The sequence below is a fragment of the Embiotoca jacksoni genome, unplaced genomic scaffold (genome assembly GCF_022577435.1).
Source record: "Embiotoca jacksoni isolate LCO1_2020_lvr unplaced genomic scaffold, fEmbJac1.0.p SCAF_37, whole genome shotgun sequence".
NCBI lineage: Eukaryota > Metazoa > Chordata > Actinopteri > Embiotocidae > Embiotoca > Embiotoca jacksoni.
The window spans coordinates 3,314,107-3,330,894 of NW_027185389.1; the positions used below are offsets into that span (position 1 = coordinate 3,314,107).

The 16,788-nt window shown below is 44.7% G+C and overlaps 1 protein-coding gene across 1 annotated transcript in view; it reads left to right on the top strand.

The window, feature by feature from the left end:
- Positions 1-5,087: 5,087 nt before the first annotated feature.
- whrnb (whirlin b) overlaps positions 5,088-16,788 on the top strand; it is a 56,113-nt gene continuing 44,412 nt past the window's right edge. Inside the window, 1 exon segment of the mRNA XM_069166117.1 lies at positions 5,088-6,342. Coding sequence (XP_069022218.1) covers positions 5,626-6,342 — 717 coding nt within the window. The 5' untranslated portion in view covers positions 5,088-5,625.

The following is a 16,788-nucleotide window of genomic DNA, read 5'->3' on the forward strand; positions in this document are numbered from 1 at the left end:
CATTAATATACATTAATTAGATGCTTCAACGGTATCACAGCTGGAAATGCACCTATGGTTTGAAGCGACACGTCGAGCTGCAGGATGAACGTGTGTTTCTGAGTTGAGACTCGGATTTGAATCAAATTAACGGCTGTTTCCACTTGATCTTTGCTCCCTTTTATAACATATTTCCTCAGACCGGCATGTGGAGTGTTTTACTTCGACGGTGCGGCGGCTGTCACTTCCTCCTGCGAGTCTAAAGATAGCAGTCCGAGTGTCCGTACATTAGGGGCACCGGAGACCTTGAGTCTTACCGTGGGAAGTTCACCGGTTTGGGCAGTAATTGCCGGTGAGGGAAATGTCAGGAGCTTTCAGCTGTCGTCACAAATGGTAGAACAAAAATATGGTGAGGTGGGGGCCGCCGGGAGCTCCGTTCAAACCGGTTATAAAACAGAGGCCTCTAATTGCAGCGCTACTCTGCCGATGCACAGAATCGACGCCCACGTTCCTCCCGACGCCGCTGACACGGTGTTACATCAGCTTTACATCCAGAACCGAAGCAGTCGGTCAACAAACAACTGTTCTCTGGACGGAGGGGGCGACACCTCCGAACGTCTTCTCCTCAAGTTACTGAGGACAGACGGCTTCGAGAAAACATCAACTGAAAACAAGCGGCAACCATCAGTGAGGTCATCAACCATCAGTGAGGTCATCATCCATCAGTGAGGTCATCAACCATCAGTGATGTCATCGTTGGTTTGTGAACATTATGAATCCTCCAGTTCAGATTCTGTCCGTCACCATCTTGATAGTTCGGAGCGGTTTGGAGCAGGAAGTGACCATATTTGGAGGAGCTGGGGGAGGAGCCAGAGGTGGATCTGACCGATCTGATTGGAAACCTGACGATACTACGTCCCGCCCACCGATAGCTGTAACCTGACTGCACCACAGGCCTGTCCTTTGTGTCCACATGATGAACGTGTTTAATATTCTCTCCACTTTTAGGTCTAGTTTTCTTTGTGGCTCATTAAGAGTGAAACCTTTCACATTCAGTCCCTGGATTCGTTGCTTACGCGGTAGAAATAATAATTGTTGCGTCGTTAAAGCAGCAGCGGATCCTCTGTTCTCCGCTGCCGTGACTCAGTCTGGTCTCAATGCTTTCTCTTCATCAACTTCGACAACGCAGCTGAACTTCCAGCGAGGTTACGGTGAGACACGGCTCACAGCGTCGGCACGACGACCCCTCGGCGCCGTGCCAACAGCACAGCATCGATCTGTTCGCTCGTGTTGTGCAGTAATTGCGGCGCTTTTCATTACGACACCGTGTTCGGCTTTTTTTCCGCCTCCGTGTTTCTGGAGATTGTTTTTTCTTAATCTGGGAATCGTGTAAAACCCGTTGGATAAGAAGGAGTTTTATCTCAGAGGGGGGGAGTGGATTAATGTCTCCACATAAAAACCGTTCACCCACTCCACTCGATCTAAGTCCAAACTAAAGTCTGTTCTCCAACATCTCATCCAACTGTCTCGTGAGCTGATTTTCTGATGCCTTAAAACCTCAACTCAACTTTCATTTATTTCGGGTTCTCCATCTGACACCACCTCCTGCTATTTTTGAGCATCACCTCTGCAGAGATGACAGGTGAGCTGAGCTGATCTTAAAAAGGTGCTGTGAAATCACTGCAGACCACCAGAAAGAAATGTTAACTATCCACACGACGCCAACATTTTTAATTTAATGCAGTATTTGCGTAACGGCAATGAAATCTAGAGTTGAGTAAAGCCGAGTCGTACCGTGTGGTAGAAAAAGAAGCATTAAAACCGACCAGCGGTGACGTCATCAACCATCAGTGATGTCATCAACCATCAGTGATGTCATCGTTGGTTTGTGAACGTTATGAATCCTCCAGTTCAGATTCTGTCCGTCACCATCTTTGTTAGTTCGGAGCGGTTTGGAGCAGGAAGTGACCATATTTGGACGAGCTGGGGGAGGAGCCAGCGGTGGATCTGACCGATCTGATTGGAAACTTGACGATACTACGTCCCGCCCACCGATAGCTGTAAGGTGACTGCACCACAGGCCTGTCAATCAAACAGACACGCCCCCAAAAACAGGTCTTCTTGAATCTTCTTTTCTAATGAATGAGGGATTATTTTCAGATGGACCTCCAGAAAACTAATAAGAAGGAGTGACTTTAGCTAACAACACCGAGATAACTGATGGACACATTTTATTCACTTTGGATTTGATGAGAGAAGTTGAATGGGAGTCTATGGAGCCGGAGGCTTTTTGGAGCCGACCTCTAGTGGCACTCGCTGGTATTGCAGCTGAAGACACTTCTGGATCGGAACCATTTTACAGACCTGAAGCTACGAACTCTTTTAGAAACAGTCTGTGGTTAAAACAGGTGTCAGCGTCTCTGGAAGGTGTGTTTATAAAGCTGGATATTTAATACCTTATAAAAAAGTTTACTGCAGTCGATGTTCTTTACTTCAGAGTTATAAAAGTACAGAGTCCTCAGGGAGCTGAATGTTCATGTGTAGCACATTATGATCAATAATATTCCCTCTCTTGCACAAATGTTACAGAAGCAGTTATAAGTGAATTACTTACAAAATAAGGAGGCTTTTAGTCTGAGGAGGAACTTTACAAAGATGAAGAAGGAGATTTGAAGACGAGCTTCGCGATGCGACAACTAAAAGCTGCTTCTTTGGAATATTTAATAAACAGTATATCATTTTAAACCGTTTAAGAAGATTCAGTCACATTTCTGAACATTTAATTGACGTATTGAATAAAAAAAAGCTTAAAGCTTAAAGCTTAAAGCTAAAAGTAAAATCGGATGATTTCAAAAATAATGCCAGGAATAGTTTTTATCTAATGAATATTTCATCCAAAGAGCAGTAAAAAGAAAACAAACTCTAAATAGTAAACAAGCAAGTTCTGACATGAACAACTGAACCGATGTCGTTTTAACAGCATCAGATCTCAACACATTTAGTTTTTTCTTTCTTTACTGCGCTTTATATAAAGTTAACTGATGGTATCCTCCCTTTACCTTTGACTGATTAGGACTTTTAGATTTCATGCCAACTAAACTTTGCTCTCAGCATCGTGAACAACAGAAACTGGGACACAGAAGCTCCATCTCTAAAGTTTGTGCTGAAGTTGGAGTTGTGCGTGGGCGAGACAGACAGCTGTAACTCCTGATCTTAAACACCGTGACCGCCCGCCGGTTATTTAACCGGCATTAACGAGCCTTCGCTCTCCGCTGACGACGCCGCAGAGCTTCATGTCATTTCCTGAATCCTCGGGGTTTTTTTTAAATACTCCCACTGCGGCTTTAATGTGAGAAACTTGGATGCAGAGGTGGACGTCCATCTTTAGGAATTTATGCAGTCAGATTATGTATTTTTAACTATTTTTATAATGCACAAAAAGAAACAATTTCTCAAATATTTTGGATTTTTAAGTGATAAAAGTATCAAAGCCCCCTCTGACTTCAGCGCCACCGTCAGGTCGACGTTTGCTGTTCAGAGTTCAATCTTTCCAGAGCTGTAACATGGATTGCAATGAAATTTGGTTCAGATATTCATGCTCCCTTCAGGATGAATAGTAATAACATCTAACGATCCTCTGACTTTGTCCTTTAGCGCCATCATCAGGTCAACCTTTTAATTTGTCCACTATTTTTGCTTTATGACCGAATGCCTGCAAAACTCATGCTTGTTTTTAGCTGTAATTAGCAAAGTGCTAACAAGCTAAACTAATCACTAACCATCATTTCTCATGTGTTCATATTTGCTATATTTTCCCATATTCAGCCAAATAATTTTTTGGGGGGGGGAAATTTAAACAAACTTGCAAAATAAGATCATTTTAATCGTATGTCTGGACTCCTGCATGATTTGACTCTCGGCTGTGACCGAACTGATATCTCTGATTAAGTTCCAGACACTTTAAAACGGCCTTTCAGACTCACAATCTGACCAGTGATGAAATCCACCGCCGGTAAAAACAGCAGGGACACAGCAAGGAGGAAAATCAATGCCGTGAGATTCTCACCAAAGAACAAACCCCGATAGTTCCCTCAAGTTCGTGCAGCCTTTGAGCCTCCTTTACGTTGTTTCGGTTTAGTCTCAACTCTCTCATAACATCATTTCTCTAACTTGTCTTTTAAAACACATCATGGTTTTAAGGATATCAGCTTATTTTGTCTGATAATTTATGAACTTGAACGTCACTCAGATCTGCTGCAACTAAAATGTGATAACAGATCCACCTTCCACTGACTTCTCCTCCTTTAACGAGTATCGATTCCTCATTTTTATCTTTAAAATTAATTTCTACCGTACTAATGTTTCATGGAGCATTTTTATTCTTTAATGTTTAACGCACCACCTGCCGTTGGCCTGTTTTCTAACCTCAGAGCACTCAGCTGTCTGCAGGAAAGATGAAGCAATTTAAAATGTAAGTTTTATCATTATTTTGTAAAGTCACCCCAGCAGACCAGTAACAGGCAGCCGGCCTCCAGGCTGACACTAATGACAAAGACTCATTTCTGTGATTGCTGGTTAAATGTTTGACTGAGCTTCTCCTCGGGGCTCCGCTGCAACCTGTCATCCTCCTCAGCGACACCCCGGCGTGGCAGCAAAGGTTCCCCGGGAGTCTCACGGGCCCAGACGGAGAGCGGGAGCTCGTTACACCGACACAAGGAGGAAGACAACTTCCTATAAATAGCCGTTTAAAAATAGCCTCGGGCTCCAGTTATGACAAGGAGCATTTGGGATAATGCAGCTTGATCTGCTTAAAGGCTGACAGGCCGACACCTACATGTCATCTGCCTCCATGTTTCTGACGAGTCCAGATTTATTCCAACATGTCCCAAACAGGGACTCACCTTCTTCAGTGCCCCCCAAAAAAAACTGTAAAAAAGTAAATTCACACGTTTCACCTGTTTGTGGAGTTATTTGTATTTAAACTCCAGTGTTTTACTCAACAGTGTGACATCAGCTAAAGCCCTGCCAGAAATATTTAAATAAGGCTGAGTAGTGTTGTCAGTTTCTAAGCAACACACGCGCTCGCGCACACACACACACACACACACACACACACACACACACACACACACACACCTGCGTCATTTCCTACACACAAAGGCTGTGAGAGTCCAGTTGAGCGCAGCCTGCCCGTTGCGCGCAGAGGACAGAGGAGGCTCCGCGGAGGAACCGGACGGACCGAGTTGAGTTCAGTGGACAGAGTGAACGTGAAGAAGGTCGCGTGCTTGTTATCTGGTTCCTTCACAGGACATAAAGAGAGATTTCACTGGATTTTAATCTCGTATCACAGAGGACAGTTTGACTCGCGAAAGCAGCGGTGAATCCGTGTTGGAATAAAGAGATAAACGGGACAGGAAGGACTTTTTGTTCTGTGCCTGAAGAATTTGGGGAAAAATGGTTCGTTTCGCGCGGGGCACTTGAGCCTCCGTGACGCGCTCCAGATCCCCGCGGTCACCTGTTGAAGTTTGCCCGAGCTGTCTCCGGCTCTACTTTCCACCGGGAGGACCGACCCGCAGCAGCGCCGTGTCAGATGCCCGACCCGTCCTCCGCTCCGCATGACGCGCTGCTCCCCCGTTATGTTGTAGGATGAGCGCGGATCTGGAGCGCGTTTCGCTCAACACATCCGTGAACTCGGCGGCCCCGAGTGGCCGCGCGCTCTCGGCCAACGTCCGGCGGCTCCACAACGCTCTGAACCTGCTGCTCAGCGACCTGGAGAGAGAGCAGTTCATCCACTGCCTCAATGTGTACCACGCCAAGCGCAACGTCTTCGACCTGGTGCAAACTCTCAAAGTGATCCTCAACACGGCGGGGAAACGTCAGCTGCTGCCGATGCTGCGTCTGGTCATCCCGCGCTCCGACCAGCTGCTCTTCGACCAGTACACCTCCGAGGGGCTCTACCTGAAGACCGACCTGCTGCCCAGCAACGGCAGCGCGGAGGGCTTCGGAGACGAAGGGGATTCAACCCTGCAGAAATATGTCAGCTCCTCCTCCGTCCACGAGCCGCCCCTCGCGCCGGGCTGTCCGGACGGGTTCAGCGCCGCCGCGGAGCTCTCCGCCTCCATGGCGGCGCAGTTCTGCGACGGCCTCTTTGGAGACGTGCGCAAAGTCACCCTGACGCGCTCCCGGAGCCACGAGGGTCTGGGATTCAGCATCCGCGGGGGATCGGAGCACGGCGTGGGGATCTACGTGTCCCTTGTGGAGCCCGGCTCGTCGGCTGAGAGGGAGGGACTGCGGGTCGGGGACCAGATCGTGGCCGCCAACGACATGATGTTTGACAGCATCTCCCACATAGACGCCGTGAAGGTAGGGGGGGCGAGGGGTTCATGCATGTGAGCGCGTGCCTGAGTTGGAGACAGTTAAGAGTGTGTGTGTGTGTGTGTGTGTGTGTGTGTGTGTGTGTGTGTGTGTGTGTGTGTGTTCCTGCAGATGGAAACACTGCCACGCTGCAGGCAGACAGGACATTAGAGGCAGCGGGCCGTGACGCGCTGCCCTAAAAAACAACAGTTAGTTTGTGACAGAGCTGCTTCCTCATGTCAGACCCCCGGGGGTCACGTGGCCTCCGGTCCAGACACTTCCTCCTTGTATGAATCCTTCTCCACCACTTAATGCTCCGTGGCTGCAAGCAAAGCAGGAGGAACTCTGATGTTCAGGAGCAGATGGGATGAAAAACCCCACAGAAGATCCTTTACAGCAGGTTTTTCTCTGCGTGTTTTCACACTCAGGGTCCTTGATGAGAATTATTCTGAGGGAACTGCACTAGTCACTCCTAAAATAAAGGGTCAGTCCACCCAACATTTACACCTACGTCTGGATCCATTAGTGGCACACAGCAGCAGCACAGCAGCAAAGCTTTCCAGAAAATGCTGAGGATTCATTTATTTTAATCATTTAAAAAAAGAAACCTCAGATAAGTAAGAATGTACTTTTTATTTTGTCATTTTAAAGTAGACTTTTCTTTCTTCGGCTAAAATGTCACAGTTTCTGTCACCTGCAGCTCCTCACGGCTGCATCCCGTTTTTTATCATTGAAAACAGATCATCCGCTGTGACGTCATCCGCTGGGGATAGTCGACAGGCTAAAACAACTGTCTGATTGAACACTTCTTTTTAGCATTAAAAGTTTCTGTAAAACATCCACGTTGTTGATGCAACATCTGCACCAATCGGCTCCCGTCGTTCCCTGATGTCGTCGGAGAGCAACACGCATCACGCTGGCTCATCTACAGCAGGGCAGTTCCATTGTTTAAGGTTTGGAAGCCTTCAAGTGTAATACCACTGAGGGCCACTGGGGGCTCCAATAGACTCCCATTGTAAACAGCATCAGGTCATCATGATGTCGTTAGATAATCTCCTTCTGATCAGTGTTTCCTTCTGGAAATAACTCCAGCATTCATTAGATATTAGGACTCAAACACTGATATGGTTGGTGGGCGGGGCTTAGTCAGTCAGACCCGCCCCTCGCTTCCTCCCCCAGCTCATCCAAACATGGTCACTTCTGGTTTCCAAAAAATTCAAGATGGCGACGGCCAAAACACCAGATTGGAGTCTTTCAAAATGTCTGTTGACGTCACGGTGGATTGTTACATGAACGCAGCCCACACGTTTCATAAGAAGCACTTCGATGATTTAAATAGACGCGCTTTGTTTCTTTTGCATCAAGAGTTGCAGTTCAGAATTTTTAGAAACAGGTTCAATACCATCAGAGTCTCTGACTCATTGTTGTGAAGCCGTTACTCACTCTGTAATTCACAGTGTTGATGAGGTGCAAGTTAAACTGCCAGTTCTTCAGAGCTGTTCATGACCGAATTTCTTTTGTTTTTAATTCAAAATGTCCACAAATAGTCGAGCGACTACTTTGTTGTGAAACTATTTCAAACACGGACCGTAAACAGCATAATGTCACGAATAAAACAGTCATCAAAGAACAAAACATGTTTACAGGAGCTCAGCGAGACCTGACGCACCAAAATATGAACTATTAACAAAATATTACGTCTGAAAAATGGTTCCGATCCAGAAGTGTCTTCAGCTGCAATACCAGCGAGTGCCACTAGAGGTCGGCTCCAAACAGCCTCCGGCTCCATAGACTCCCATTCAACTTCTCTCATCAAATCCAAAGTGAATAAAATGTGTCCATCAGTTATCTCGGTGTTGTTAGCTAAAGTCACTCCTTCTTATTAGTTTTCTGGAGGTCCATCTGAAAATAATCCCTCATTCATTAGAAAAGAAGATTCAAGAAGACCTGTTTTTGGGGGCGTGTCTGTTTGATTGACAGGCCTGTGGTGCAGTCAGGTTACAGCTATCGGTGGGCGGGACGTAGTATCGTCATGTTTCCAATCAGATCGGTCAGATCCACCGCTGGCTCCTCCCCCAACTCGTCCGAATATGGTCACTTCCTGCTCCGAACTAGCAAGATGGTGACGGACAGAATCTGAACTGGAGGATTCATAACGTTCACAAACCAACGATGACATCACTGATGGTTGATGACATCACTGCTGGTTGATGACATCACTGCTGGTTGACAGGTTTTTTTGATCAATTCTTGGTGAATATCAAGTTTGGTTGCAGAGTCGTATCTTGCCTGAAGTAAAAATCATCACTGATATTGTTCGGTAGTTCGTCTCCACTTTTAGGGTTTAATGGTGTCTGAGTGGAGTTTCTGCCACAGCGGACCAGAAGAGGCGTAAATCGAACAAATTACACCCGGTGCAAACTTTAAGGCAAAAAAAAGAAAAGAAATACAGACTTAAAGCTTTTTGCTTTGGTTTTGTTTTGCACCTTTCTTTGTATGTGTGAAACGCTGTGACTGACAGATCCCATAATGTAACCACAGAGAGCGCAAAGATTGAATTGAAGAGGGAAAAAACACCATAAATCAGGGAGAGCTGTCAGGCTGAACGTCCACGACTTTGATTCTGATTCAACGGGAACGTAGTGAGACAGAGGAAAGAAAAAAAAAAGCATGTGGGAGGGAAAAGGTACACAACACAAAGGTCTGAGCAGCAGAACGAAGGTGTTCCTGTTGTCGCTGTGGTTAAAAATACTCTCAACGATGATGTCGCATTAATGCTTTATGTGCTGCGTGTGTTTGGACCGACCGTCTGCACTACTTCCTTTATGACCTTGCGAGCTTTTTATCTTCCAGTCAGAAAACAACTCTTTCTCTGGGGGCTGAATGGACGACATCTTATTTAAGAGCGAGTAAAGAGGCTTTTTTCTCCACCTGTCAGTACGAGGTTTTATGGAATCGGTCCGGTCCGTGACGGGAAACGAGGCAGCCGCTGCTTCTCTCAAACGTTGGCGCTGATTATTTTGTCGTAACTCTGAATGTTTGAGTCGTCCGAGAGTTTTTTTTTGCTTCCGAACCAGAAGCTTTAATAGAAGGGCAGACGTAGAGGAGACTTTTTATTTTGGGTTTATCAAACATATAAGTCTACGTCTGAGAGAGATTGTCTGTGTTATGAGTTCGAAGCCGGAGTCAGAGGGCGTGGTTAGCATTAGCTTAGCATAAAGACTGGAAGTCGAGGGAAACGGTTAGCCTCGCTCCATCCAAAGTTCAGAGATAAAAGTGTCTGTTTGTGGGTTTTTTTGGGGGGGAGTTACGTGCCGGAACAACAGGTGGGTGCAACGACCGTTCAGACCAAAACCCAACGAGATCCTATCAGGTCTATCGGTGTCGACGTAACCCAGGTTGCGGGTTCGATACCTAAAGCTGTGTCCTCGCCAACGTATTTTTGTTTTCAAACAGAACTTTTTGCTTTGTTAAGTAAATCTAATCGTAACGCTAATATAGTGTTTCGGTTTCACATCGGATAAATCAGACATTTGTATTCCACTCTTTTCAAACTAATGAATGGAAACCGATCTGTCTTGTACTGATACAGCACGTGAGATGTTTAGGGAACATCTGTAAATCGTATAGCTACAGAAAACACTCTCCCCTACTAAACTGCATGAAACCTAAAGATTAGTAATGTAATGCGTGATATACTTTTCTTTTAATAATAATTACATAAAAGTTGTAAAGAAAAGTCTGATTCAGGAACCAGAATCAAATTCAAGATATCCGTATCTAAAACCTCGGTAGCGTAAATTGCGGACTTTGACGTGGTCGGGTCGGGTTTAAATCTGCGAGGTGACAAAGTGGTTTCTTTGTAATTTCCCTCCCGCTAACAGAGTTTTTTTTTTTTTTTTAAAAACTAACCTTAACAAAGTGGGTTTCTACGTGTTCTTGTTTTCCTGAAGCACAGGAGACTGATACGCTTCCCTCTAGTGGACGGGTGTTTGTATTACAGTTACCGAGCTGCACTGAAATCCATAAACTTTACACAGCCTGGACATCTTCTCACTGTAATTAGACTTTGATATTATCAGCAGCTGCAAGTTCAATTTTCTTCATAAAAACAGTTTCTCCTTGCTTATAATTGTCTTCATTATTACAGCCTTCTTAAGCTACTTGAAGGTTTTTTTTTGCATTTCTGTTTGAGTAAAGATAAAAGAAAACCAAATGTTAATTTATGACAAAAAAATGATTTGCTCCTTATTTCATGACCTTCCTCAGAGGATGAAGTCAAGGAAACGGTTTCGTTCTGAAGCAAATCAGTTTCACAACATCTTGTAATTTAAAAACCATTTAATTTTTACTGAATTTCTTTTGCATTTAAATGACATAATCTGAATGTTTTGTGCCCCTGAATTCAACTCATTAACACTTCAATGACTCATTTTCACTTTTATGTCTCAGTAACCATAAAAAAATATATATCTTCATAGTTTCACAGGATCTCATGGAGACTTAAATTTAAACCAGATTTAAACATTAAAAGCTATAAACAGCCTTCAGGACCAGCTGACTGTGCAGGTCTGTGATTTCCACCCACCTTCAACCTTTAAGACATCGATCGTTTCCTCTGACGCTCAGAAAAGAAAGAAAACATTTGTTTTGTTAAAGTGTGAAACTGCTCCTTTAAAAGGTAAAAGGATCAGTTCGATTAAAGGTCCAAACTCAAAGGACCGTGTCCTCCTTTCTTCTCCACCGCTGACTAACGAAGCCAATATCATCCAGCTTTGTTGCAGCTAAAGGAATCTATGTTTACTGCTTATCCATAATTATAGTTCCCTCTGGGACCGCAGTACTTGTTTCATTAATAGACTCTATTAATATTCAGAGGCATGCGAAGCAGCTAATACTTTCAGCGACCTGCTTCATTCCAGCTTTTAACGAAGATGCTAACATTTAAGGCGCTTCCGCTCGTCTGGAGCGTGATTTCAAAGCTGTTTACCGAGCAGGACGGTAAAGGTAGCCGCGTACACAGAGGACCTCATTTGTGATAAGATAAGTGCATTTTAATCTAGATTTAGTCGGGTAACTCCGCGGGAACGGCGGAGGGATGCTCGGGAAACGAACGAGCCGACCTTCACCGAGCGGGAGGCTTTCAAAGTGACGCATTATTGTCGGGGAAAAGGACGATTTATAAAAGTAAAAGTTACAGAAGTAAAAAGTCCCATTAATGAAGTTTCTCACAGTTACATCATCAGTTTAGAGGATGAAACAGCTGGATTAGAAAACATCTGGTTCTCTGACATTAAAGTTAAAGAACCAGATGTTTTCTGTGTTCGTGGAGATAAATAGCTTCAGAAAACATCCAATCACAGAGCTTCAAATTCTGGTCCAGTCAGGAGGAAACTGAAAATCTCAACATGATTTACTGCTTTAACAGACCTCGAGATATTTTCAACTACTGGAGTTGCCTTTAACCAAGTGGCTGAAACAAGTACTGCAGCAGCAGCTACCTTTAAAAGAAGAAGAAGAAGAAAAACCTTGATTTCAACGCCGTCGCACTTAAATTGCCAGAAAAAGATTTTGTGTCCGAGTACGTCGTATTATTAAACGCAGGATGCCAAAGCTGAGATAACCGACATTAGAGGTCATCTTATCAGACTTGACGAAGTTTCTTCTTCTCTTATGAAAAACAAACTGAATCTGAATGTTTTAATAAAGCGGAGTCGCCCTTCAACTGCATCTCGCCCGGAGCACACTGGAGACCCGAGATTCATTTATTAATTTCTATTACTGCTGATAATATTGATAGAATAACGGATTAGTGAGATCCATGTTATCAAAATGACAAATTCCATCATATTTGTTGTATCCGAGGCGACAGACTGTCTGTTTTATGTGAAGCTGTTATAAACTCCTTTTTTTTTTACAAACTGACGAGGATAGAAGCTCCGTGTTCAGAGTCGATCCCAAATACTACACACACACTTACATAAAACATAAAACACCTTATTGTGCAAATGCAAGTGAGGTTTTTTTTTCTTCAGCAGGTTTGCACACACACACACACACACACACACACACACACACACAGGAAGTGTTTTCCTTGAAGGCAAAACAGACGTGGTCTGGTGAAAAACTCATTCTCTCTCCTCCTCCTCCTCCTCCTCCTCCTCCTCTTCCTCCTCCATCCATTCAGGACCAAGCAGCAGCAGCAGCAGCTCGCTGTGCTGAAATCCCTGAAGCTCAGGAGCAAACAGACCTCTAAACTTAGTGCTATTTATACACCGGCAGGCAATGAGGGCCGAGGCCTTTATCTGGGATCCTCACAAAGAGCCAAAGTTAATATAAATGCCGGAAAAAAGAAAAACAGTGGCGCTGACATAAGAGGCGTAATTCAAAAAAAAATTCATGAAAGCGAAAGGTTCTTGTGTTTCGCTCTTTGATCAGACGCTTAAAAAGAGAAATTCGAGCCAGAAACAGAACGACGCAAAACGGGAGAAGAACTCTGAACCTGCGACGACGAGGCTTTAATGTGCGCCGACACGGCAGCCGTTTGTGTGACCGAGCTCACAGATTGAACGGCGGACCAAACAAAATGTCATTTTCTGTTTTCTGTGTCTGCCACCTGCACTCAGCTCACCGTCCTCTCGACCGCCATCCACACATCCAGCTCCCGACATCACTCACACCGTGCTGCAGGTTTTCAGACACCAACATCAATCACCTTTTTCTGTGCAACGATGCACCATTAGAGGCGTTATAATGAAAATATGTTGGAGAATTATAGCTTCTTAAAATGTCAGGCCACACAGAGGACTAAAAAGTGTTTCACCAGGCAGACTCAGCAGAGTCGGTGCCAATCTCTGATAAGTCACCTTTGTAAGGGGGTTTGTGAATGAAATGTAGCTGCACCAGAATAACCTCCTCACGTCTTTACGCCGCCGCATCCCAATCAAGCTGCAAAAAGGCCCGAAATCAAATCAGTTCATCGTTGAGTCCGAGTGAAGGTTTGTACCAAATTTGAAGAAATTCCCTCGAGGCGTTTCCGAGATATTAACTGGAGTGAGTGAGGTGGAAAGGATGTAACTACAACGCAGCTGAAGCATTAGAATGATTTTCCAACAGTTTCAGGATCACAGCTCAACAGCAACTGGACCCAAATCACAGACTGGATGTAAAAGAGTTCGTAGCTTCAGGTCTGTAAAATGGTTCTGATCCAGAAGTGTCTTCAGCTGCAATACCAGCGAGTGCCACTAGAGGTCGGCTCCAAAAAGCCTCTGTTTTCTAACAGACTGCTGGTCCAGTAATTACAACACTAGAGAGCAATGACTTACAACCACATTAATCTTCTCAGAATTACGAGATCTAATCGTTCTCAATCGAAAATTAAATGAAAGATTGATAAATGGACTTAACGCGAAGAATTTTGGGGGAACAACTTGGAGGAAAGAAAGTCTTCTTTGAGAGACTTCGGTAGATGCGACTGTGCGGTTTGTTTAAAGCTTCCAGTCGACCGTGTTTCCGTCAGCGCGGCGAGTTGGAGGTCGTCGGACTCTCGACACCGTCACCGAACGCTCCGCTTCCCTCCGTCGGACCCGTCGCCTTTCACTCCGCCCGACACACTTCCTGTAAAACTCCTCACACCTGAATCTCATCTCGCTCCGCTTCCCTTCGGTTTTTTTCGGTCTCTCCGGTGAGAGTTTGTGTGTTTGTGTGAAACTCTGACAGAATATTAAACCCGGAGACTCTCCGCAGAGGAACGTATCAACGAGATGCCTCCCGCCTCACCCGGCCTCCAGCGGGGGGGCAGATCGAGAGTCGGCGGTGTTTGCTCTGCGGAGAGACGCCATCGATCTGTGTCTATTTATTTCTGTGTGAAATTAAGATTCTGGGAGCCGACGCGAATGTGAGAAATAAATGAGGAGGAAAATGAAATTGTACGGAGGAGAAGTTACGGAGGGATTTCAGAGAAGACGGGGAAAATATAACTGGCTTTATTGGTTGAGGTGAATCTACTCATTCTGAAGTGTTTTCTTTGTGGAATTAATATTATTTTGCTTTTATTTACACAAAGTCAAATACATTTATCAAATCTGGGGCAAGAATTCAGATTTTAAACTGAACAGCTGAGATTTAGACTCCGACTTTGTTTGTTTTTTACGTCAGAAGCCAAAGATATATTTAAAATGCGGTGTTTCCCACATATTGTGTGCAGCAGAGGTGGAGGCTCCGCCCCCTCAGTGAGACACAGAGATCAGAGGACAGAAACACAGCAGATACTCACTGAGCTGGAAACAAAACAGCTGCTCACAAATTAGGTAAAATAACATAAATACAATATTCATCAGCTGGACTGAAACAGCAGGGGGCGGAGCTATAAAGAGGGAGAGATCAAAGTTACACCTCAGACTTTTCAAAATAAAAGCCCTCCAGTTTCACACAGGGTCCAGTTATATACGAGGTTTAGACTTAGACGCGTGTGGGAACATCTGTGCAACTAAATACAGAAAAAAAAAACATGCACATGTGAATTGAAGCTGTTTTGATCCAAAATGTGCTGTTATTGTTCTCATAGAAGAAGCTGATTCAGCTGGTTTGAGTTCAGCTCTGTGAATAAATGTCACTAAATGAGGAGGTCTCAGACACTTTTTATTTTGTTAAAGCTGCTCTCAGAGGAAAAACAAAAGGTTGGAGAGCTTTGATTTAGACCGCCATGTGTTTCACAAAAAAAAAAGAACATAAATGTGTAAATGTAAATTGTGTTAGCGGCTCTTAATGCTGCAGGATGACTCACAAATTTATAATCAGGGAAAATCACTGATAAACGGCCTCTTTACATAACGTACAATACAAAGTGTTTCAGCAGTTCACAGAATCATTTCCTCTCAGACAATAGAATTCAGAATACAAGTCGTTTCTATGCAGAGAAAAAGATCTTCATCATAATCAACGTGAAATCTGTTATTTCATGAAAAGCCATAATTCCCCCGTTTCCCCTCCCACCTCTCATTTCTCCCGCCTCCACCGTCGGAGCTTCGGGGAGTCCGTTAATGAGGATGAAGTCCCAGAAAACATCTCTCACGACTGTACGAGCGCCAGACGTCCCGATTACCACGACGGGATTAGCGCCACGTTTAGCGACGGCTGTTAACGTTGTATTGTAGCCGAGCCAGAGACTTTATTCAAAAACGCTGACAACAACATCCCTCCTCGTAGGCGTCGTAGAGGCGGCCGGCGGAGCGTCGAAGGTTCCCCGCAGACCGCATAACCAGAAACAGGAACTTGCTTGATGCAAATTGCAAATAATTTTAACCTAATAGTTCAGAAAGAAATTATTTTTTTATATTTGCGTCCAATTCTCCCGGATGTCATATCTCAGGAACGCCTCGAAGGATTTTCTTTAAATTTGTCGCACACGTTCACTTGGACTCAACGACGAACTGATTTTTAACTTTTAGCATCATGGTTCTCTAATTTCAATAAATATATTAAAAAAAGAGATTAGAACTAAACTATTTCTGTGATATGCAATGCAGCATGATTATTATCACAGGAAAGTGAATACATATTTATTCCTTCATCAGTTACTGCTTAAAAATAAGTAGCACTTTTGTAACTCCTGCAATTTTACGCTGAAAAACTCACTTAAAACTTACGAGAAAATCCACTGCAAAATCTAAAATTTCTGATCGCAACAATCACAAAAAAACTCAGCGAAATCCTGGAGGGACTGAAATGTGGGAAACGCTGCGTATTGTTTCTACAGGCTGGAGACTCCTGGTCTAAATGCTGTTTTTTCAGCTCACAGACGCGAGTGCATCTGGAATACGATGTTTTTGAGAGCTGAGTGACGGATGTCGAACTTCGGCTGCTGGTTGAGTTTATTTTTAAAACGCTGACTGCTTCATTCTACTTGTGGAAGAAAACCGATGACATAATCACAGCCAAGAACAAGTCCACGTCGCACATCAGGCCTTCAACCGGCCTCCGAAAAAAGAGATGTTTCCGTCAGATGGAGGAGGAGGAGGAGGAAGAGGAGGAGGAGGAGGAAGAGGAGGAGGAAGAGGGGGGGGGGGGGGGGTTCAGGAGGTGAACTTATCCTTCACTGTCAGTTTGATGAGGCCGACGGCATGCGACCGCTCGTTAGCAGAACAAACCTCCGTTGGCTGCTTTTCCCTACGAAAAAAAAACCAACCCTGCTGGATGCGGCTGCGCTGTCGAGTGTCCTTGAACGCAGCAGCGCTCCATTTTTGCAGAGCGCATATTGTAGATAGCAGGCGTCAGTGTGTGGGAGGAGCCGATGGGAATCAGCTCCCCCCCGATGTGGAGGAGCAGCCGACACGTTCGGTAGCTGCAGCGGATCGGAGAGCCGGACGGCTGTCGGCGGCGACTGTTTGTTTGTGAGATCAAGAGTCAGTCTCATTGTTTATTTGCATACGACTGTGTGTGAATGCAGATGTCGGT